Source organism: Cervus canadensis, chromosome 27 (assembly GCF_019320065.1).
Source record: "Cervus canadensis isolate Bull #8, Minnesota chromosome 27, ASM1932006v1, whole genome shotgun sequence".
NCBI lineage: Eukaryota > Metazoa > Chordata > Mammalia > Artiodactyla > Cervidae > Cervus > Cervus canadensis.
In genome coordinates this window covers 51,806,934-51,830,105 of record NC_057412.1, presented here as the reverse complement: position 1 = coordinate 51,830,105, position 23,172 = coordinate 51,806,934, and the positions used below count along the sequence as shown (strand labels likewise).

Here is a 23,172-nt window from a genome sequence, read left to right as displayed (position 1 = left end):
AAGCCACTGCAATAAGAAGCCCAAGCACTGCAACAAAGAGTAGCCACCACTCACCACAATTAGAGAAAGCCTGCATGCAGCAACGAAGACCCAGAGCAGCCCAAAGAAAATAAATTAAATTAAAAAAAAAAAAGCAAAGACATCTCTTTGCTGACAAAGGTCTGTATTGTCAAAGCTATGGTTTTTCCAGTAATCATGTACAGATGTGAGAGTTGAACCATCAAGAAGGCTGAATGCCAAAGAATTGATGCATTCAAATTGTGGTGCTGGAGAAGACTTGAGAGTGCCTTAGAGAGCAAAGAGAACAAACTAGTCAATCTTAAGGGAAATCAACCCTGAATATTAATTGGGAGGACTGATGCTGAAGCTGAAGCTCCAATACTTTGGCCACCTGATACAAAGAGCCAACGCACTGGAAAAGACCCTGATGCTGGGAAAGATTGAAGGCAAAAGGAGAAGAGGGTGGTAGAGGATGAGATGGTTGAATGGCATCACTGATTCAATGGACATGAACTTGGGTGAACTCTGGGAGATGGTAAGGGACAGAGAGGTCTGGCTTGCTGCAGTCCATGAGGTCTCAAAGAATCTGACATGACTTAGTTACTGAACAACAACATACCTGATAAGGGGTTAGTATCCAAAATATATAAGGAATTCATACATTGAATAGCAAAAAACAAGCAATCCAATTAAAAATGGGCAGAGGAACTGAACAGACATTTTACCAAAGAAGACATACAAAAGGCCAATACAAACATGAAAAGGTGCTTAATGTCACTAATCACCAGGGAAGTAAAAATCAAAATCACAGTGAAATATTATCTCATACTTGTTAGAATGCCTATCATCAAAAAAAAAAAAACCAAGTAGTAAGTATTGGCAAGGACATGAAAAAGAGGGAACCATAATACACTGTTGGGGGGAATGTAAACTTGTACAGCCACTATGGAAAACAGTATGGAGGTTCCTCAAATAATTAAAAATTAAACTACCATATGATCTAGCAGTCCCACTTCTGCGTATATATCCAAAAGAAATAAACACATCAGAAAGAAATTTGCAATCATATTTTATAGTAACAGTATTCACAATAGTTAAGATGTAAAAATAAACTATCCATCAACAGATGAATGGATAAAGAAAATACAGCAGAGAAAGAAGGAATTTTTGTCATTTGTGACAATATGGTTGGATCATGACAGTTCTATGCTAAATATGTCAGACCAAAAAAGACAAATACTGCATGGTATCACTTATATGTTGACTCCAAAAATAAGTAAAATGAAATGAAATAATAGATTTTTTAAAGTCAACTAATATAAACAGAGAGTAGAAAAAGAGGTTACCAGAGTTGAGTGTTTAGGGAAACAGAGATTAGTAAAAGGTTACGAACTTTCAGCTATAAGGCGAACAAGATCTGAAGATGTAATGTAGTGCATGGTGACAATAATTGAGAAAAGAATTTAGTCATACCTCAGAATAGTCACACATCATGTGAGGTGATGGGTATATTAATTAACTAGATGGGAGGAATCCTTTCACAAAGTATATGTATATCAAGCCACTAGGATAGATAGTTTCAATATCTACAATTTTACATGTCAGTTATACCTCAATATGACTGAATTTTTTTTTAAAAGTAAAGAAAAACAGTCTGAAGAGACAGCTGGGAGGGAAGTATTACCTTGAAGTTAATGAGGCTTTCATTCTATGGCTCTCCCTCTCTCTGGCACTGCCTGAGACCTTGGAGGATTTTTGCAATGTGATGACAGGATCATATAAGCATTTATGATTTACCTCATTTTTATTAAATAGAGATGCAAGTCATAAAGATTGTAAAAACCTCAGGTCCTGCATAACACGGGTCTAAATCTAAGAATGACAAAGTAATCAGCACTCACCTGCTCTTTAGTCGATAATTGATTAATCATTTTGTTTGAGTTTTAGCAATAATAATGCATTATTATACTACTTGATAATTTAAAATTAAAATTAAAACTGCATAAAGTAAATCCTTTCACTCACAATTCTACTATCCAGCATACTCAGTATAAAAATAATTTTTCAAAGCACATATGTTAAAGTTTTTATAAAATGTGTACCTATCCCATTTCACTCCCACACATATTAGGATTTGTGCCAGACTGTATGCCTTGACAAGGAAAAATGCTCATGCTCCACTGCTAAGAGAAAAATTAGCAGGTTATAGAACAATATACATGATATAGTTCTTTTTGTATTCATAGATAATGATTATATAAACAAAAATATTGAAACAATATTAAAACTGGTAATAGTAGCCATCTCTGAGAAGTAGAATAATTAGTAGGTGGGAGAGATTTTTTCTTATTAATATCTCCAGTTTGAATTATCTCTGTTTTATGATCTGAAGTATTTCTACTAAAAGTATAAGTAAAAATGAATGAGCGGTGAGGAAAGAAAGAAAGAAAGAGGGGAAACTAGCCTAAGGACGTTTACAGAGGAGGAAATTAAAGGATCAGTATCTGAAGTAGAATGCCAACAAGTGTTTGGTAGCGACGGATACTTCTCAGAATTAAGCTGGGCTTTGTGGCTATTGATGATTAGATCAGGACTGAGCATATAATGAAATTAATTCAGTGTAATTATTTTATCAGATAAAACTATATCTTTTTTTAAACTTTTTTTTTTTGCAGACATTGCTTTCTTCGTGCATGCCATAAAATAGTATTTACTGATGAATTTGAGTACATCGGATACCTTGTCATACTAATGAATATGTTTCCTCTTATAACTTCTTGTATATCTGTGTTGAACGATATCTATGAAACAGAATTAGCATATGCTAACTACTCTTTTCTTGCATTTTATATCATGGAGGCACTACTTAAGGTAAAGCTAAATGTGCTTTTGTGTGTGTGGTGGTATGTCTAACAGGGAGATTTCATAATTTTATTTTTCTACACTAGCTGCACAGACAGTTTTCTAAAGGATTGTATAAAATTCTCCCTCACTCCTCAAACAAACTTTATTTTTTAAAGGTGATTTTTACAGTGACAATAATAAATATTCATACTTTAAGGACTGATTTTGTATTTGCAAATGTTCAAATAATGTGTGTCAAAGAAGTGCAGAGTGAGTTACAAGGGTATTGGCAATGTTCTTCAGCTTAGCAAAGTGGTGAGCACCTGGATTTTTTAAAATTTATTTTTATATTAGATAAATAAATAGATGGATAAGTAAACTGATAGAGATTCATTTATACTTAAAAAACATTTAATAGTTTGATTTTTTTAAATTTAGTGTAAAGATAGCTGTTGAAATGGAAATGTATGTCCACAACTGACAACAGTACTGTGTTACATGGGGCTTCCTAGGGGCTCAGCAGCAGAGAATCCACCTGCCAAGGCAGCTGATGTGGGCTCAGTCCCTGTGTTGGGAAGATTCCCTGGGGAGGAAAAAGCAACCCACTTCAGTATTCTTGTGCCTGGGAAGTCCCGTGGACAGAGGAGCCTGGCAGTCCACTCCATTGAGTCATAAAGAATCAGACACAATTTAGCAATTAAACAACAACAACAATTTGTGCTGTATAGATCAAATTGTCTATAAAATATTTTTAGCCAAATGATTTAAATAGAGGAATTAAATTTGATATTTGGACAAAATGGATGACTCTCAAATCATTACTGGAACATTAAAATACTAGAGCTATGATTACTGGGGAGAGTGGAATGGATTCACATTCAATCATTGTATGTAATAAATCCCAACTAGTTGGAAAAACCATAGGAGATGTCACAGAGTTAAGAAAAAATAAAGCAATTAGAGTCAGCATTAGTACTAGGGTGAGGATAAGAGTAAAGTGTTCCCTAAAATCATTTAATACGTACTATAGTGGAAAGAACAGTGAGCCCAGATGCAGGCCTGACTCTGGTTTTGGCTTTCTCCAATAAAATGCTGGCTGTTCACCAAGTCAGTAAACTTTTCTCAACTTCAGTTCCTTCTTCTGTAAAATATCAAGGTTGGCCTAAATCTTCAGAGCTAAGAGGACACTCCCAACTGTTCAATCCTGTGTCTGCCTCTCCTTTCTGTTTAACTCAAGATTCATCTTCACTGCCCAGTTTACAAACTTGCCTTCACTTATTTTCTTTGCCCTTTTTTCTATTTAGTTCAGTTCTTCCCCCTTTGTAGTATGCCTTTTAAAATATTCATTATATCAATAACAACAATAATAAACGATCTCTGAGGTGCCAGGTATCACTGCAATTGTAACATTTCTAACCCTTGTTTACACTTTAATGTAGATATTATGCCTTGCATTTTACAGATGAGGGACCTGAGTCTCTGAAAAGTTTTGTAACTTGTTTAAGGTCACATAGCTAATGAATAGGAGAGTTGGGATCCAATCCCTCAAAGAGTGTGTTCTTTCTTATACACAATTCTGCCTTAAACTTTGCTTCTCATATTTTCAAACTTTCCCCCAATACTCCTCAACCTATTAGAGTAATGGATCTTTTAAAACTTTCTCAAAGGAAGGATAATCACTCTTCTGCATCTGAGTGCCAGAGGCTGTAACAACTTTATATTTGACAGACCTCTCTTCCTTTGAAGCCTGTGCTATCATTTTATACCAAGCTCTTCCTCTCCTATGGCTTTATTCCGTGTGTGTGTGTGTGTGTGTGTGTTAGCAGCTCAGTCATGTCCACCTCTTTGCAACCCCATGGACTGTAGCCCATAGGTTCCTCTGTCTATGGCATTCTCCCGACAAGAATGCTGGAGTAGGTTGCCATTCCCTTCTCCAGGGGATCTTCTCAATCCAGGGATCAAACCCTCCTTTCCTGTGCCTCCTGCATTGCAGGCAAATTCTTTACCATCTGGGCCCCCAAGGAAGCCTGAGTGGCTGTATTCTTTGACCTCCAAATAACTCCTTCATGTTTCTGAATACTTGGTATCTAGATAAAGTCTTACTATTTATACCAGTTCTTTTAAGCTCCTAAGAGAAAGATCTCACCTATACTCTGTTGCAACAAGAAGGAAATGAGACTTACAGTAGCTAAACTGTGTCTTGCACAGGACCTCACAAGACCAGGATCTGATCTTCGGCTCCCTAGATTCAGACATTGACTTTCCTCAGCCTGGCCAAATGAGAGCACACTCAAAAGAAATGAGGCTATACCATTAAACCCTCTACCACTTGTCTGTTTACAAACAAGTATGACAGTTTCTTTGGGCACCTGATGCAAAGAACTGATTCATTGGAAAAGAACCTAATGCTGGGAAAGATTGAAGGCAGGAGGAGAAGGGGACGACAGAGGACGAGATAGTTGGATGGCATCACCGACTCGATGGACATGAGTTTGAGTAGGCTCTGGGAGTTGGTGATGGACAGGGAAGCCTGGTGTGCTGGGGTCCATGGGGTCACAGAGTCAGACACAACTGAGTGACTGAACTGAACTGATGACAATTTCTTAATTTACAATGAAGCTTTTGCTCTCCCTGGCATAAATATGTCTATCTCCTTCACTTTCTCTGAATTATAGTGAGTAGGAGGATAAGGTTGCTAAAAAAGCCAAATTAATCAATATTACAAATCAGTATATTAAGTATTATGATAAAGAAATACACAGGGTGCTATTGGAAAACATGGGAATTCGTTATGGAGAATATTAGGGTCAGAGAAACAAGTCTATTAAGGAAAGGAGATGCTTCAGTTGAACTTTGAATAATGAATAGGAGTCAACGTAGAGACTGAACATGTGAGTAAGGAGCAGAATAGACAACAAGCACAAAGGAAAACTTAGAAGTGACAATGTGACACACACAAGGAACCCTATTCCTAATGACAGGACTGGTCAGGATGAAGACTGGAGAGATGTTAAATTTGTGTGGAGGATGTGGAAAATAAAATAAAAGGCACAGACATGAATTATGAGACAGGGTCTCATGGGCCAGGCCATCTCAGTCACTTCTCTGGCATCAACTACCATTCAGAGTCTCATGACTCCCAAACTTATGTCTTCTGCTTGGATTTTGTTCAGAGCCTCAGATCATATAGACAACTGATGATTGGGTCTCTACAACAAAACAACATCTCAAATAATTTATTCAAAATAAACTTATCATCTCTAAACCTACTCTTTCTTCAAAGTTCCACTGGAAATCTAATTTCCCAGGCTGGAATCCACAGTCATTTTTGACTATTCCCACTCTCTTAGTTATAGTTGCTGTTCTTCAGTCACTAAGTCCTGTCTGACTCTTTATGACCCTATGGACTGCAGCACACCAGGCTTCCCTGTCCTTCACTATTTCCTGCAGTTTGCTCAAATTCATGTACATTGAGTTGGTGATGCTATGCAACCGTCTCATCCTCTGTCACCCCCTTCTCCTGCCCTCAGTCTTTCCCAGCATCAAAATCTTTTCCAATAAGTTGACTCTTTGCATCAGGTGGCCAAGGTATTGGAGCTTCAGCATCAGTCCTTCTAGTGAATGCTCAGAGTTGATTTCCTTAAGGATTAACTGGTTTGATCTCCTTGCTGTCCAAGGGACTCTCAAGAGTCTTCTCCAGCACCACAATTTGAACACATCATTTCTTTGGCCCTTCTTATGGTCCAACTCTCACATCTGTACATGACTACTGGAAAAACCATAGCTTTGACTATGTGGACCTTTGCTGGCAAAGTAATGTCTCTGCTTTTTAATATGCTGTCTAGGTTTGTTATAGCTTTTATCCCAAGGAGCAACACCTTTTAATTCCATGGTTGCAGTCAGTATCCAGTGACTTGGGCCTCTTTGGAGCCCAAGAAGATAAAATCTAACATTGCTTCCACTTTTCCCATCTATTTGCCATGAAATGATGGGACCATATGCTGCGATCTTTGTTTTTTGAATGTTGAGTTTTAAGCAAGCTCTTTCACTCTCCTATTTCACCCTCATCAAGAGGTCTTTAGTTCCTCTTCACTTTCTGCCATTAGAGTGGTATCATCTGTATATCTGAGGTTGTTTTTGTTTCTCCCAGCAATCTTGATTCCTTCCAGCTTGTGATTCATCCAGCCTGGCATTTTGCATGATGTACTCTGCATATAAGTTAAATAAGCAGGATGGCAATATAGAGCCTTGATGTATTCCTTTCCCAGTTTTGAACCAGTCCCTTGTTCCATGCCTGATTCTAACTGTTGTTTCTTGACTTGCTTATTTATAATAAGATTTCAATAAAATATTTTTAAATAAATAAATAATGAATGAATTAGTAGGTATTTTGAATATTTTCTGTCTTGGAATAGATGCTTCAATGTTTTAGCCATTTAATTTCAAGTTGATGTGATCACTTACTAGTATTTCAGACGAGTAGAGTCTTAAGGTACATCAGAGAAAAACTTAACTATTCATGTTTCAGTTATTACGGAAAACACTGTGAAAGCAAAAACAAATAAAGTAGTGCAATTTTTTTTTAAATCAACAGATAGCAGCGATGAGGAAGGAATATTTTTTCCATGCCTGGAATCTATTTGAGCTAACAATTACGCTAGTTGGCATCATAGATGTAATTCTGATTGAGACAAATCCCATTAATTATTATATTTTTGATTTGGTTCAAATAGTCATCATTATAAAAGTTGTTAGATTTCTTCGCATCCTACGCATTTTGAAGGTAAAGAACTATTAAATCAAGCAGTTTCAAATTTCTTCTGACTACTTCATGAAATATGGATGAAAATCAGCTTACTAGTTTTGTGGTTTCCACTTTCTGTTGGGCTGATGTTTATATTTAGATTCTTTTGACAAGTTAAGTCTCATAACAGATTATATTATGAATATCTAAATTATATTAGAAATTCATTTAGCACATGAAAGTACAGAAATACCCATCACAGCCTTTCCTTTCAGTAGAAAGCATGTGGAAACCCCAAAGTAACATTATTCTTATGAATACCTGAAATATATGATAGAAACTGCAAAGCAAACCATGTATGTTTGCAGTGACAATGCAAGTAGTGTACATGCATACAAATTAAGAAACTGAAAAATGCACATTTTGTGTTATATAAACTCATAGTATTATAAAATCACAGCATCTAAAATGACCTTTAATTGTCTAATGTTTCTTTCTATAGCAATAGAACCAGTAATTATTCTCTGTATAAGTGTGGAGAACTGTGGAACAAAGATGGGAAAATGTAGGGTTTGGCCAGTTCTGCTGAAGTTAGGAGACAGTACAGTGGTGACAGTCAAGCTGAAGACTTAAACCCTCAGCAAAGAAACAATGAGAAGTTAGTTGTGAGGTCAAATAAGGACCACAGTTGTGGTGAGCTCTAACTCAAAGGAACTATGAACCATCTAGTGCAAAGTTTAGTGGGAGGGTTAGTAGGTAAAAGTGGCAGTACTTCATAGACAAGTCATTTTGTGACCCAAGCCCAGAAGATTAAGCACGTTGTTTCCCAAGAATAAAATCCCTTAAAATATCATGCAATTCTCTACAATGGAAATAAGTAAAAAATAAAGTCTTAAATTTAGTCATCTAATATTATTAGTTATGGGGAAATAGCTCTAGCCATGAAGTTACAGAGATTCTGTGAATAAAATAACTAAGAATCTTGACAAGTTGCTATAGTTACCACTGAGAGCATGTCATTTCTTATTATTACCTATTTTAAACTAGCCAACATAAAATCAACCATAATTTGTACAAATTATATTAAATAGTCTTGTTTTTTTCAGCTTGTAACACCAAGGTTGCTGCAAATATTAGATAAAAGGATGAGCCATCAGCTGTCCTTTAGGTATGCTATACTAAAAGGATATGTCCAAGGCGAAGCAGACATAATGACTATAATTGATAAGATTGCAAGTTCTAAACAGGTTAAACAGGTGAGGAAAGCTTAAAGTACTAAGAAAATGGTTCCTTTCCCTCACTCCTCAGTTGCCCTCGCCCATCTTGTCTTCTTTCTATATATGTAGAGGTGAGCTCTGACTCTTGGTTTGCTGAGAAATTTTTGCAAAAACAGAAACCAGTCTACATTTATATTACTCAGATGACTCCTCACTGAAGTGTCTATGACACATTAGCAAGTTATGAGGCTCCTCTAGGCCCATCTGTGTTTCCGAAAATAAGAGTATTTTCTTATTATGGCTGAATAGTACTCCACTATGTATATGTGCCGCATCATCTTTACCCACTCATCTGTCAAAGGACATTCAGGTTGTCTCCATGTCTTGGCTCTTATAAATAGCATTATTCGTGCCAGCCAAAAAGTTGACACAACCCACATGTCTATCAGCTGTTGAACTGATAAATAAAATGTGATGTAATTGTGCAATGGAATACTAAGATTATTAAGCAATAAAAAGAATGAAGTATCAATACTATAGCATGGATGAACTTTGAAAGCATGCTAACTGAAAGAAGACAGTCACAAAGCACTTGCAGTATGATTCAATGTATAAGAAATGTCCAGAATAGGCAAATCTATTCAGGCAGAAAATAGACTACTGGTTCCCTATGGCTGGGGGAGCGGGGGCGGTGGGGGCGGTGGGTGTGGATGAGGAGGAACTGTAATGGTTATGAAATTTCTTTTTGGAGGATGAAGATGTTTTAAAATTGATTGTGAGGATGATTGCACAATGCCATGAATGTATTAAAAAGTCATTTAATTATATACTTTGAATGAGTTAAAAAAAAAAACAACAAGTTATGAGCCTCTTGGGGCATACATTTTGGTCCTTTTGGAGCTATCATGAAACCCATGTGTACAAATGAGCTTCTCTCAATGCAAGTTCCAGGATCTATCAGGCTAAGATGCATTAAATAGGAAATACTGAAGGATGATAAGTGATGGCAGGGTTGAGCAGACAGACCTTCCTTATAATCTCCAAATCTCCTTCTGTTTCTCTATATGCTTGATTTTCCCACAGTAAATAGTAAAAATGAGAGATGGGGATCTGACAAGTAGAAAGAAGTACCAGTAACTTATTTAGAGGGAAACCATATTTAATTCCCTCATTTTACAGATGAGAAAAATGAAGCCAAGAAAGATTTAATGATTATGTCCAAAGTCACATACACAGCTAGTAAACAGCAAACAGAATGCTAGGGCCTAAGTTCTATATCTTATTTTTCATTTTCTCAGTTGAGTCAGATTAACACTGATGTGTGCCCCTAAGTTTGTCATCGATGTGAAATTAGTCATCTTTCAAGATAATTTAGAATATTTTAATGCTATATGTCATATGCCCAAAGTTCTGTAGTTGAGAACATTGAACACTCAATATGTAGTTGAACACAAATCACTGTATCTTTTCTCTCTTCACCACCTGTAACTTTAAAACCTTTGCTGAATTTTGTTACCTTTTATACTCACTCATATTGAGGATACACAGTAGAAAATACAAAAGAACTTGAATATTTAAGATATTGGCCAGTTTCAATCCTCATTTCTGCTCTCACATATTTTGGTTAAAACTTCTATCTCATTTAAGGTTGAAAACCACATGTATTTCCAAAATTCAGAGGTTCTCAAAAATTGAATGGGAAATACCTCACATGCCTGTATTTTTCAGAATCAACAGTATCCTAAAGTAAGTTACTTTAAGAAAAATATATGACTTACCTTTGGGTTTCTCAAAATCAGCCTAGGTAATGCCACTTCTCATCTTCTCCACTACTCTTGATGGAGTAAAATAAAATTCATTGCACACAATTCCCAGGTGGCGATAGTGGTAGAGAACCTAACGGCCAATGCAGGGACACAGGAGACACGGGTTCAGTTCGAGTCAGGACAATACCCTGGAGGAGGACATGGCAACCCACTCCAGTATTCTTGCCTGAAGAATCCACAGTCCATAGTGTTGCAGAGTCAGACGTGACTGAAGTGGCTTGGCACACATGCACAAAATTCAGTTCTAGTTCCTGAAAAATCTCCATCGTATTTTTCTTTACAGTTACTAATTTAGGTAAAAAATTAATCAGTTGTAAACGTAAAGGCTTTTTATAACAGTTTGCTTTCCAATAAGAATAATATTTCTTTTGTTCCATAGATGTTATTAAGGAGGGTAACGAAGAACACAGGACATGCGATGAAAGAACTAGGTAGGTACCTCTCACCCTAAAGCTCTAGCATGACCATTTCTTTGTCATCACTCCTTTAGAAAGGCAATGGTTTTGACAACTAAACTGGTCTTTGAGGAGATCTACTTATTATCATAATAAAGTGAATCACTCCAGCAATCAACATGATCATATCTTTGAATGAAAATAGTGTAATATTACCCCTCCACATTTGCTTTTTCTGCCTTATGTGACAACAAAGACCTTTTCATTTCTGTTTAAAGAAAATACATTAGCATTCCATGATTGTGCATGTCTTTATCACACTACAAATTCTATTTTCTTCCAAACGTACTATGCTGAGCAACACAAGGAAAGAAGTTATTTTTTTCTCCATTTGCCACAGAGTTGCCATCTGAGGATTCAGGCTTTAAAATGAGTTGAAATCAGAACAGAATCTCACAGAATTGCTGGTTTGGCTGCTAGAAGGCTCAGTGCTCACACATGACAACAGCCTGTTCTCTGAATTGTGCCAGGTCATGGTCCTAGTGCGGGACAAATCCTGGGAGTGAGACAGACATCCCTATGGCATAGTGTCTGTATGTTCAGAAAAGGGAGTTTGGTACGAATGGTAAACAGTAAAAGAACACAGCAAATCTGGAATGAGCCTAATCGTGAGAGATCTTGCATGGCAGAGAGTTGTCAAGTCAGACAAGAGGTCATGACCAAGAAAAACTTCTAAGAGGATGAAACTCTCATGGGCACCTAGGAATCTACATCACATTAGCAGGACATAGATGGATGCATCATCTAGATGCCCAGGCAGGGTGGGTGGAAATGACCCAGAATGAGTGAGAGGACTTGATCAGAAGCCATGTTTAAGCACACAGTTTATTGTCAGAAATCTTGATTCAAACAGAATAAAAAATCGGGTCATAAACTTTAGACCTAGAGCCCAGGAGAGCCTCTCAGCATCTGGTGTAGGTGCATCAGTATAACTGTTAATCCTAGGACTAGGGGTTGTCTGTACTTCTTCATGGGCTTAGACACAGTATGGGGCTGCCAACAAGGAAATGTCAGGCAGAACTCTGCAATTATGGGTGAATTTTGATTGATTACAGAAATCTCTTTAGGGAGAGATACATTTCCCTGTGATAAGGGTTGTGCTCCATGGGTTTAGAAAATAAATATTAACTTACTGTCCACATGAAATATTTAAGCAATGTCCTATTTCATCTGAAAATATTTTGTTATTTTTCAGGCTACTTAGAGTATGATCACCCAGAAATCGCTGTCATTATGAAAACAAAGGAGGAAATTAATGTCATGCTCAGTTTGGCTAAAGAAATTGTTAAAGTTTTCAGGTTAAAAGGCATTCTTCATAAAATTGAAGGTTCTGAAATTAACAAGGTATGGTGGAATATTTTCAAAGCAAATACTCTTACTTGATAGTCATTTATGATCTTCAAACCTGCTTTCAGTCCTTTCCAATATAGGCCATTTCTGCAATGTAAATACATTACTTAAAATAATTGTCTAAAGAAAAGTACCTACAGAAGAGTTTCCTCCAGGCAACTCTAATGGTCAACTTCTCTTTCCTTTCTTGCCACAATGAGGGACCACGTCTTTCTATGCTTTGTACCCAAAACAAAGGTACAGTGAAATCATTCCTCTCCCTAGGCTAGACTGCATATTAGTGTGTTCCTGGCAATTATTTATGACACCGAAATAATTTTCCCATAGAAACTGTGATTGATAAGAACACTCAATTATAGGGTAAAAATTAATTAAATTTTCTTTCTTCAAGTTGTTTAAATGGTATCAGGAAATGTAAAAAGATAGAGAGGGTCCCAACTCATTCTGTAAGTATAAAATTTATGCCCCAAATCAGGAATAGTATAAGAAAAAAAATAAAGCTATTATACTTGTGAATACATATATAAAACTGTTTAACATAATAGTAGCTAATTGAATCTGGCAGTATAGGCAAAGCATGATATGCTATAACTGAAAAGGTTTTGTCTCTCAAAATAGCTATATAACTCACTTATTGAGATATCAAAGAAGACAAGTCATTTGATAAAATCCAACTCTTATTCAGAATGTTCAAAGGCTAATAAAATAAGCAGCATTCTTAACTAAATAAAGAATATATATTAAAAATATGAAACAAACATTGTATTAGATGGCAAAACTTTAAGCAATATTCCCATTAGAATCAGGAAAAAATAAGAATGAATAGTTCATTCCAAGTAGTGAAAGCTGTGTTTGTAGGTCTTAGCAGAAAAGCAAAAGGAACTTCAAATATGGAAGTTTTGGAGAATGGACAAAACTATTATTGCTTATTGATTGTTTAATCTAAAACCCTGAGAATTAACTTTAGATGAATAATATGGTACCAATAAAATAATTCAACAAGGCTTCCAGAAACAAGATCAACATTAAAAAGTATTCCAAACTAAAGAAAACGTAGAAAAATATTGTGTTCATTGGTAGTAATTAGAAACTCTAAATACTTAAGCTTGAACTCAAGGTAAAATATATATAACACACATGTAGCAGGAACTAAAAGGCATATTTAAGTAGGCAGAAAAACAAGTCACCTTGAAAACAGCTCCATGGAAATTATACTATCTGAGGACTAGAAAGAAAAAGACTGAAGAAAAGTGAACAGAGTCTAAGGGACCAGTGAGAAGCCATCCATGAACCAGCATATGCCTTGTAGATGTCCCATGAAGACAAGAGAGACAGAGAGGAAATTTAAATAAATATTGGCTTAAAACTTCCCACACTTGATATCAAGCATGAATATTAACATCTAAGAAGCTCAGTGAACTTCAAGTAAGATGAACTCAAACAGACCCACACCAAGACCAAATTGCTGAAAGATAGTGAACTTTGAAATCAGCAAAAGCTTAAAAATTCATCATATACAAGGGATCCTCAATAAAATCATCATCAGATTTCTCATCAGAAATTTTGGATACCAGAAGAAAGTGGGCTGATATGTTCAAAGTGCTAGAAGAAAAAAATGTAGTCAACTAAGAGGGCTTCCCAGGTGGTTAAGTGGTAAAGAAGTTGCCTGCCAAGCAGGAGAATAAGGTTTGATGCATGGGCTGGGAAGATCCTCTGAAGAAGAAAATAGCAACCCACTCCAGTATTCTTGTCTGGGAAATCCCATGGATTGAGGAACCTGGCGGGCTACAGTCCCTTGGGGTCGCAAAGAGTCAGACACAACTTAGTGACTAAACAGCAACAGCAGCAGAAATCAACTAAGAAACTCATATCCAGCAAAACTGTCTTTTAGAAATGAGAGGAAAATGAAGACATTCTCAAACAAACAAAAGCCGGGGGAGTTCATTACCACTATACCTGCCCTGAAAGAAATGCTAAAAGATATCATGCAGATGGAAAAGAAAGGACACTGGGCAATAACTCAAATCCATATGAAGGAATAAAAACCTCAATAAGTTAAATACGTGGGCAATTATTAAAGCCAGCATTGTTGTAATAATGGTGTCTGACTTTACTTTTTTTTTCTACATGATTTAAGACACCAATACATTCTTAAAAGTAACTATTTGTCTAAAAGCTAGCAGTATTATATCTTTGACTTATAATGTTATAGTTCGTTTTCTACATAATTTAAGAGATGAAAGCATTTAAAAAAATATTCATTTATGTTTTGGATAGACAACATACAAAGATGTAATTTTGTGATGTCAACTACAGGGGTAAGGATGGAACTGTTAAAGGAACAGAGTTTTGTATGTTATGGAATTTAAACTGGTAGAAATTCGAATTAGAGTGTTATATTTTAGGATGATAAATGTAATCCCCATGATAATAAAAAGGAAAATAACTAAAGAATTACATAAGAATAGGCAAGAAGGGAGTTTCAAGTGTTTCACTACAAAAAAAATCAACTAAATACAGAAGACAGTAATGCAGAAAATGAGAGGCAAAGAAAGATACAAGATAATGATAAGACAGTCCACAAAAAAGGTAGAGGATATTTTCAAAATAAATATATCCAACAAAGGTCTTATTTTCATAATATATCTTACAAATCAAAAAGAACAAGACAGAAAATTCATGTTTTTAAAAAATCAGCAAAAAGTTTGAACAGGCACTTCCCAACAGAGAATATTCTAGCACCCAGCAAATATAAGAAAAGATGCCAAGTGTCATCATCATAAGCTTAATGCAAATAAAAACCCAAAATAAAATACCAATACACAATCATCAAAGTACTTAAAATTAAAAAAAAAAAAGCCTGACAATACCAAATGTAGGCAATGATGTGGAATAACCGAAACATTAGAAAGGGGGTATAAACCAACGCAATCACTTTGGAGAACTGCTTGTCAGAATTTACTAAATTTGGACATATACATATCTTAAGACACAGAAATTATATAACCAGGTATACAACAGAAATGTGTATATATGTACAGTGAACAAACACTCAGAAAGTGGCATTTCAAAAGTTCCAGACTGGAACAGCCCCAATGTCAATCAACAACAGATAAATAAAGCTGTGGTATATTCATAAAACATAACACTACACAACAGTGAACATGGAAAGAATTTTTGTTCCTTGCAACATTATGGTTGGATGGCATCACTGACTCAATAGACATGAATTTGAGTAAACTCCAGGAGTTGGTAATGGACAGGGAGGCCTAGTGTGCTGCAGTCCGTGGGGTCGCAAAGGGTCAGACACGACTGAGCGACTGAACTGAACTGAACATTATAAATGAACTTCAGAGACATTATGTTGAACAAATGAAACACAAAGAAGTACATACATTGATTTCATGCAGATAACACTCAAAACTAGACAAAAGCTAAACCATGGTAATAGAAGAAGAGTGTTACTTTGGGATAGAAGTAATGACCTCTTCTAGAGGACATAAAGGAGGATTCTAAGGTGCAACCGATGTTTTTAATCTTGGTTATGGTTACACAGATGTTTTCATGTTGCAAATGTTCTTTGAGTGGACTTTTAGGGTTTGTGCACTTTTGCAAATTAGCTATACTTCAGTAAAAAGATTTACTTTTAAAAATAATCTATGACTTCAGAATAATGATAACATAGAAAAATGCTTTAAGACGGGATAGGTTGAAGTTTTCCATGGAAGAACAGAAATCTCAGGAGATCAAGAAAAAGAAAATAGTACAACTCATAATTGTTTTAAACATTTCATTAACACGAGTTTTGTTCATCTCCTTTCTTAACTTTGGTGGTTTTAGATAATTATGGCCAAAAAAAGAGACATACTTGATTTTCAACCTACATATGAACCTCTTACTGTTGATGAAGCACTTTATCATATCCCATGGCTACATAAAGACCAAGAACATATAAACTTTATTCAGGTAATATTTGTATTTCCTGCTAATAATATCTCTAATGTGCCAATAAATGCTCTTTTAAAAATTAAAGGTCTAGCCACGATACTCTTTGTTATTTGTGATTACCTATAGAGTAAAATCAAAATCAAAATCCCTTTGAATGACATGCAAAGTTTTCCCATAATCTGCCCCCTGCCTATCTCTCCATCTTTACCTTTAGTTATCTATATGTCATATACCCCAACTCAGAGGGTAAAGAATCTGCCTGCAATGCGGGAGGCCCAGGACCAATTCCTGGGTCAGGAAGATCTCCTGAAGAAAGCAGTGGCTACCCACTCCACTATTCTTGCCTGGAGAATTCCATGGACAGAGGAGCCTGGCAGGCTACAGTCTGTGGGGTCGCAAAGAATTGGACATGGCTGAGTGACTAAACACTTTCACTTTTGTTTCACTCATGATACTCCAAGAACTTTATGCTTTTTAAATTCCGTTCTTCTGTGAGTGCTATTTACTGATTGTAAAATGCCCTTTGTTTTCACCTCCCACCCCACCCCACCCCCCCAAACTGCCTCTGCTCATTTCTTCTCTGGAAACATTCTCTAAAAAGCAGGCTTTAGAGTCAAATACCAGTAAAAGACCAACCTGTGGTCCATCCAGAGTTTGGAGGACCAAAGATGTCACCATTGCATCCAGTATACACCTTTATTATAGCATAATTATATTACATTACAATTATTATCTTTACACCTCTCCCCCCTTCTATAATACTTACCTCATCAAACTTTTGACTACTCAGTGCCTACCATGTTGTATCTCACATACTGGGTGTTCAATAAGTGTTTCTGGGATGAACAAATAAATGGATTTAACCTGTTCTAATAACATTTTTCTGTATCTAGTAAGCTCCAAAAGACCAATTATATTTTTTTTCACCTGGTTAAAATATTTTGAATGATTGAATTTTTGTTACTTCATCTGCTGTTTAGAGCATGAGTATGTCTAAGACGTATATGTGCCATTAGCTTGTATCTGTTCAGATTATTTTTCATCCAAAGAAATATTTTCACCTTTCCATACATTCTAATTCTTAAGTTAGATTGTTTTCTAATTTATGTATAAATACCCCACCTGAAATTACATATATTCATTAATATCCACTTTCTCTTTTTTAGCCATAATTCCTATTTTCTCTTACAAATTTATTACTAATACAATGTCTCGGATATTTTTGAGTAATATTTACTTTAAAAGCATAAAACTTTTATTAAAATGTAAACTCTAATCACTGCTAAAATATTATTTGTAGCTTATGTATTTGGTGACATTTTATAGGAAAGATCCAGAGTTGTAACATTTGATTGTGGAAATGATATATTTGAAGAAGGTGATGAGCCTAAAGGAATTTATGTAATTATTTCAGGCATGGTAAAGGTAAGGCAGAGATATTTATAAATGCGCTTGTGAGCATTAGTTAAAAACATACATAATTGAGAATAAATATCTTTCAATGCTAAGAACTCTATTAATCCTTTTTTTAGGACAGCAGCTACTATCCAAACAACAATTATCTTCCTCAAACACAATGAATAACACCAGCTATCACTTGTTAAGCCATACTTTCCCATAGATAACAAGAAACTTTAAAAGGATCAGCATTAAGGTTGAAAGTTATAAGTTGTTATTTATCTTATATTTGAGTTAGGCATTTAGCTATTCTATGACAGGTATTAATTGATTGAGTTGGTGGAATCAAAAGGATGAGAGTATTTAAGAATGTTTTGTTTCCAAGTCATTGCTAATTTAATAAATTCACTTTAACAGTTATAAGTAATACATATTTTCAGGCAATGTGCAAGTATTTAAAATTGTTAGACAAAGGGAAAAGCCATAAATCAAATAGTTTTGGTAAGTTAACTGGTTCATGTATTTGTTTTTTCTTTCTTTCTTTGTTCTTGAACAGCTTCAAAGATCAAAGCCAGGTTTGGGAATTGATCAAATAATCTGGGAGTCAGAGGAGAAAGATTACCAGATAACTTATACAGACTTTGTGATCAGTGGGGCAGTGATAGGAGAGCTAAACTGCTTGACTAATGCACCCATGAAATATTCTGCCACCTGCAAAACAGTAGTAGAGGTCAGAAAATGTCACCTTATGTCTTATTATTATAGCTTATTAAATATCTAGTACCAAATTTAAAGTTATTTTTGTATTTGTTTATGTTTGTAGTCTAGTGAACATATTTTAAGAAATAGGAATAATAAATAAAACTTGTTACAGAATCTTATGTACACAATGTAGTGTCTTAGCAAAAATGGCTTGCAAAAGTTAATCTACCGTATTGGAACAAGGATTTAACCAGAAAAACTGGTTATGTGAGATGTCCCATGGGAAATTAGATGGGATATGTTAAATGTGAATACCATAATTTGGAGGGTAAAGAAGGGAAAAAGTCAAAGAGCTGGGATTTATTAATAGAAAGTTGAGCACAGTGAACAGAAGTTTCTGACACACAAGTCACAACAAAATCCTCAAAGCAACAGGGGCTCTCACTGGCCTAATGTGAATTCACAAAGAACAGTGACTGTAAACAATAAAACCACAAACATAGAAGTTCATAAGTTGATAATGGTATCAAGTTTTTTATTTTAAAAAGATCGCTAGGATATCAACTTATATCTCTGAAAATGGATTGCTTATTTTAAAAAAGAAATAATTAAACATTTATCCTGCCTTTCCTCTATGAACTCTTTCAAGGAAACTACAAAAAAAAAAAAAAAGAGGAAAATTGTTCTGTGTAGAAGAATTCAAGCCAATAAATGTAGAATAAAAGAATTAAAATATCTCCATTTAGCCAGCCCTAATGAAATAATGGACCTATGCAATAACCACCGATTGATACTAAGACTGCCAAGTGGAATGTTAGTGGAACAGTTTGCAATGGAAACCACACTAACGTCACCTGCGGGCAATCCTGGCATCACTAACACAATGGCAACTGGGCACCGCGTGCGTCACAATCTGATGCAACAGGAGTGCTGGCACCCTGGACTCTTCTTGCGCAGGAAAGAGAAACCTGGAGCCTCTAGGTCCAACCAGTTTACAGAAAATTCAGGAAACAAGTTAACCAACACCAAGAGAGGATGATTAGCTAAATCTAGACTGTGGGATGTCAACAGGCCAATAACCCATTTATTTTTTAACAAACCAAAGGAATGAAAAGGGAAGAGGAAGGAAAGGAAGAAGAAGGCAAAGGAAATTTTGTCTCTATCATTCAACAATGCATATTAGAATATTTATAAGAGAAATTATATGATATCTGACATTTGCATAAAAATACTCTGGCCTTTTGCTTCTGGATATAAAGAAGTTACTGAGAATACAGTGGCACACTTACCATAAATAACCATAACTTGACAAAATATATGAGGCAAATATTTTCAACCATTGGAAAACAGGACGTGTTGAGTCTGGAAACCTCAAGAGAAGAGAAACTCACGAGATAAGCTCCACATCCACCTTCACTCTCTGACTGGGGCAGTTTCTGACCACAGTTCACTAAGAATCCAAGTGGAAAATAATGATCCTGCTGAGCTGAGATGGGAGAGGTTAGAAACTGTGGCAGCTAAAGAAGATTGGAATCTGTAGAGCAGGGCATAGGATCAGAGTTCACAGAGGGAGACCTGAGGAATCTATGGTCCACAATTCGTTGGTTGAGGGACAGGCTGCAAATGCACAAGGTAAGACAAAACTAAATTACCAGATTGCTAAGAATGAAACAGAGATGTTAAAAGTCAAGGAGTGTCAGGGATTTGAGATATTTTAAGATTCTGTCTTGATAGAAAGGAGACACTTTTTAAAACCTCTGGCATACAGGTGAGCAACCAGAAGGAATACACCTTAAGAGCAAATATCATGGCCTAGTAAGACTATCTCTAAATTTACTAAAACAAGCCTGAGAGCAAGCCCTGGCAGACTTGTTTGGAGGTTAAGTTACACAATCATGAAAATGCCTAGAGTTTTCTACTGATTAAACAAAACAAATCATAAAACACAACCTATACAAAATCAAGGTCATCAGACAGTAAATGAAGGGGTCTACTGCAACAAACATCAACAATGATCACAGGAAGATAACAGAATCTGGAATATCAACAATTTATCTTCAGGAATCATGAATTACTAAGCAAGCAAAGAGGCATGAAAATGTGACCCTGAATGTGGAAAAGGGGAGTGGAACAACACTGAAATTACCCAGACTATGGACTAAATGAAGACACTAAGGAGCTAAGAAGAGATTCAAAGGACTAAAATGAAACATGTACAAGCAACTAAAGAAAAATGTAATCTTTATGAAAGAAGACACAGGAAATATTGAAGAATCCAATGAAAATTTTAGAATTAAAAAGAGTAGTTTGGGGATGGCAGTAAAAAGGTCCAGAAAGGAAAAATAACCCACTAATAAAGGCAAATATATAGTAAAGCCTGTGGATCAGTCAATTAAGTTATTACAAGATTAAAAGACAAAAAAATTGTAACATCAACTAGGACTAGAATAAATAGTTAGGGATATGACATCAAAGACATAAAACCTGGGAGAAGAGAGTAAAGAAAGTAATTTTAGGATATGTTTGAACTTAAATGACTATCTGTTTAAAACAAGTAGATCTAGTTACAGGTTAACATATATGAACGTGATGGTAACCACAAGTCAAAAACCTACAATAGACACACATAAAGCTAGAGGAGAAAGGAACAAAGTGTACCTCTAAAGAAAATCATCAAACCACAAAGGAAGGAACTAAAAAAGGAGAAAGGGACAGAGAAGAACTGCAAAAACAACCAGGAAACAAGTGGCAATACGCACACACCTATCAGTAATCATTTTAAATGTCAATAGGCTAAATGCTCCAGTCAGAAGATATAGGTTAGGTAATTGAATAAAAAACAGTGCTGATTACCAGAGACTCACTTCAGAGCTAAAGATATACACAGACTGAAAGTGAAGGGATGGGAAAAAATATTTCATGCAAATATAAATAAGAAAGCTTTGTATCAATACTCACATCAGGAATATAAACTTTGAAACAAAGTATTGATTTATTAGGAATGTTAGGTCCATGAATCAAGGTAAATTAGAAGTGGTCAAACAGAAGATGGCAAGAGTGAACATTGACATGTTAGAAATTAGTGAACTAAAATGGACTAGAATGGGCAATTTTAATTCAGATGTCCATTATATCTTCTACTGTGAGCAAGAATTCCTTAGAAGAAATGGAGTAGCCATCATGGTCAACAAAAGAGTCCAAAATTCAGTACTTGGGTCCAATCTCAAAAATGACAGAATGATCTCTGTTCATTTTCAAGGCAAACCATTCAATATCACAGTAATCCAAGTCTATGCCCCAACCAATAAAGCTGAAGAAGATGAAGTTGAACAGTTCTATGAAGACCTACAAAACCTTCTAGAACTAACACCCGAAGAAAATGTCCTTTTCATCATGGGGGCCTGGAATGCAAAAGTAGGAAGGAAAGAGACACCTGGGGTAATATGTAAATTTGGCCTTAGAGTACAAAATGAAGCAGGGCAAAGTCTAACAGAGTTTTGCCAAGCAAACACACTGGTCATAGCAAACACCCTCTTCCAACAACACAAGAGAAGACTCTACACATGGACATCACCAGATGGTCAATACCAAAATCAGACTGATTATATTCTTTGCAGCCAAAGATGGAGAGGTTCTATACAGTCAGCAAAAACAAGACCAGGAGCTGACTGTGACTCAGATCATGAACTCCTTATTGCCAAATTCACACTTAAATTGAAGAAAGTAGGGAAAACCACTAGACCATTCAGGTATGACCTAAATCAAATCCCTTACGATTATACAGTGGAAGTGACAAATAGATTCAAGGGATTAGATCTGATAGACAGAGTGCCTGAAGAACTATGGATGGAGGTTTGTGACATTGTACAGAAGGCAGTGATCAAGACCATCCCCAAGAAAAAGAAATTCAAAAAGGCAAAATGGTTGTCTGAGGGGGCCTTACAAATAGCTGAGAAAAGAAGAGAAGCTAAAGGCAAAGGAGACACAGATTAATGGAACATGACAGAGAATCCAGAAATAAACCTACGTACTTGTGGTCAACTAATCTAAATCAAGGCAAAAATATATAATGGAGAAAATACAGGCTCTTCAATGTGTTGCTGGGAAAACTGGACAGCTACATGTAAAAGAATGAAATTATAACTTTTTCTCACATGAAATACAAAATTGAAAGTGAATTAAAGACCTAAATGTAAGGCTGTAAACTGTAAACTCTAGAAGGGATCGTAGGCAGAACACTCTTTGACATAAACCATAGCAATATTTTTTTGATATGTCTCCTAAGACAAAGGAAACAAATGCAAAAACAAGCAAATGGTACCTAATTAATCTTAAAAGCCTTTCTGTGGAAAAGGAAACCATTGACAAAATAAAAAGGCATCCTATTGATCAGTAGAAAATATTTTCAGATTGCATGACCAATAACAGATTAATATCCAAACCACATAAACAGCTCATACAACTCAATATCAAAACAACTCAATTACATAGTGGGCAGAGACCTGAATAGATATTTTTCCAAATAAGATATACAGAAGGTCAACAGGCACATGAAAAGATGCTCATCATTGGTAAATATCAGAGAAATGCAAATCAATATCACAGTGAGTTATCACCTGTGTCACAATGGCTGTCATCAGAAAGTCTACAAATAACAAATATTGGTGAGGATGTGGATGAAGGGAACC

The 23,172-nt window shown here is 35.7% G+C and overlaps 1 protein-coding gene across 1 annotated transcript in view; it reads left to right on the top strand.

The window, feature by feature from the left end:
• Positions 1–23,172, top strand: part of SLC9C1 (solute carrier family 9 member C1) — a 107,707-nt gene that overhangs the window by 63,460 nt on the left and 21,075 nt on the right. The window contains exons 17-24 of the mRNA XM_043448877.1: positions 2,676–2,871; positions 7,439–7,627; positions 8,695–8,844; positions 11,011–11,062; positions 12,282–12,430; positions 16,277–16,402; positions 17,711–17,809; positions 18,339–18,512. Of these exons, the coding sequence (XP_043304812.1) occupies positions 2,676–2,871; positions 7,439–7,627; positions 8,695–8,844; positions 11,011–11,062; positions 12,282–12,430; positions 16,277–16,402; positions 17,711–17,809; positions 18,339–18,512 (1,135 nt within the window). The remainder of the gene's footprint in view (positions 1–2,675; positions 2,872–7,438; positions 7,628–8,694; positions 8,845–11,010; positions 11,063–12,281; positions 12,431–16,276; positions 16,403–17,710; positions 17,810–18,338; positions 18,513–23,172) is intronic.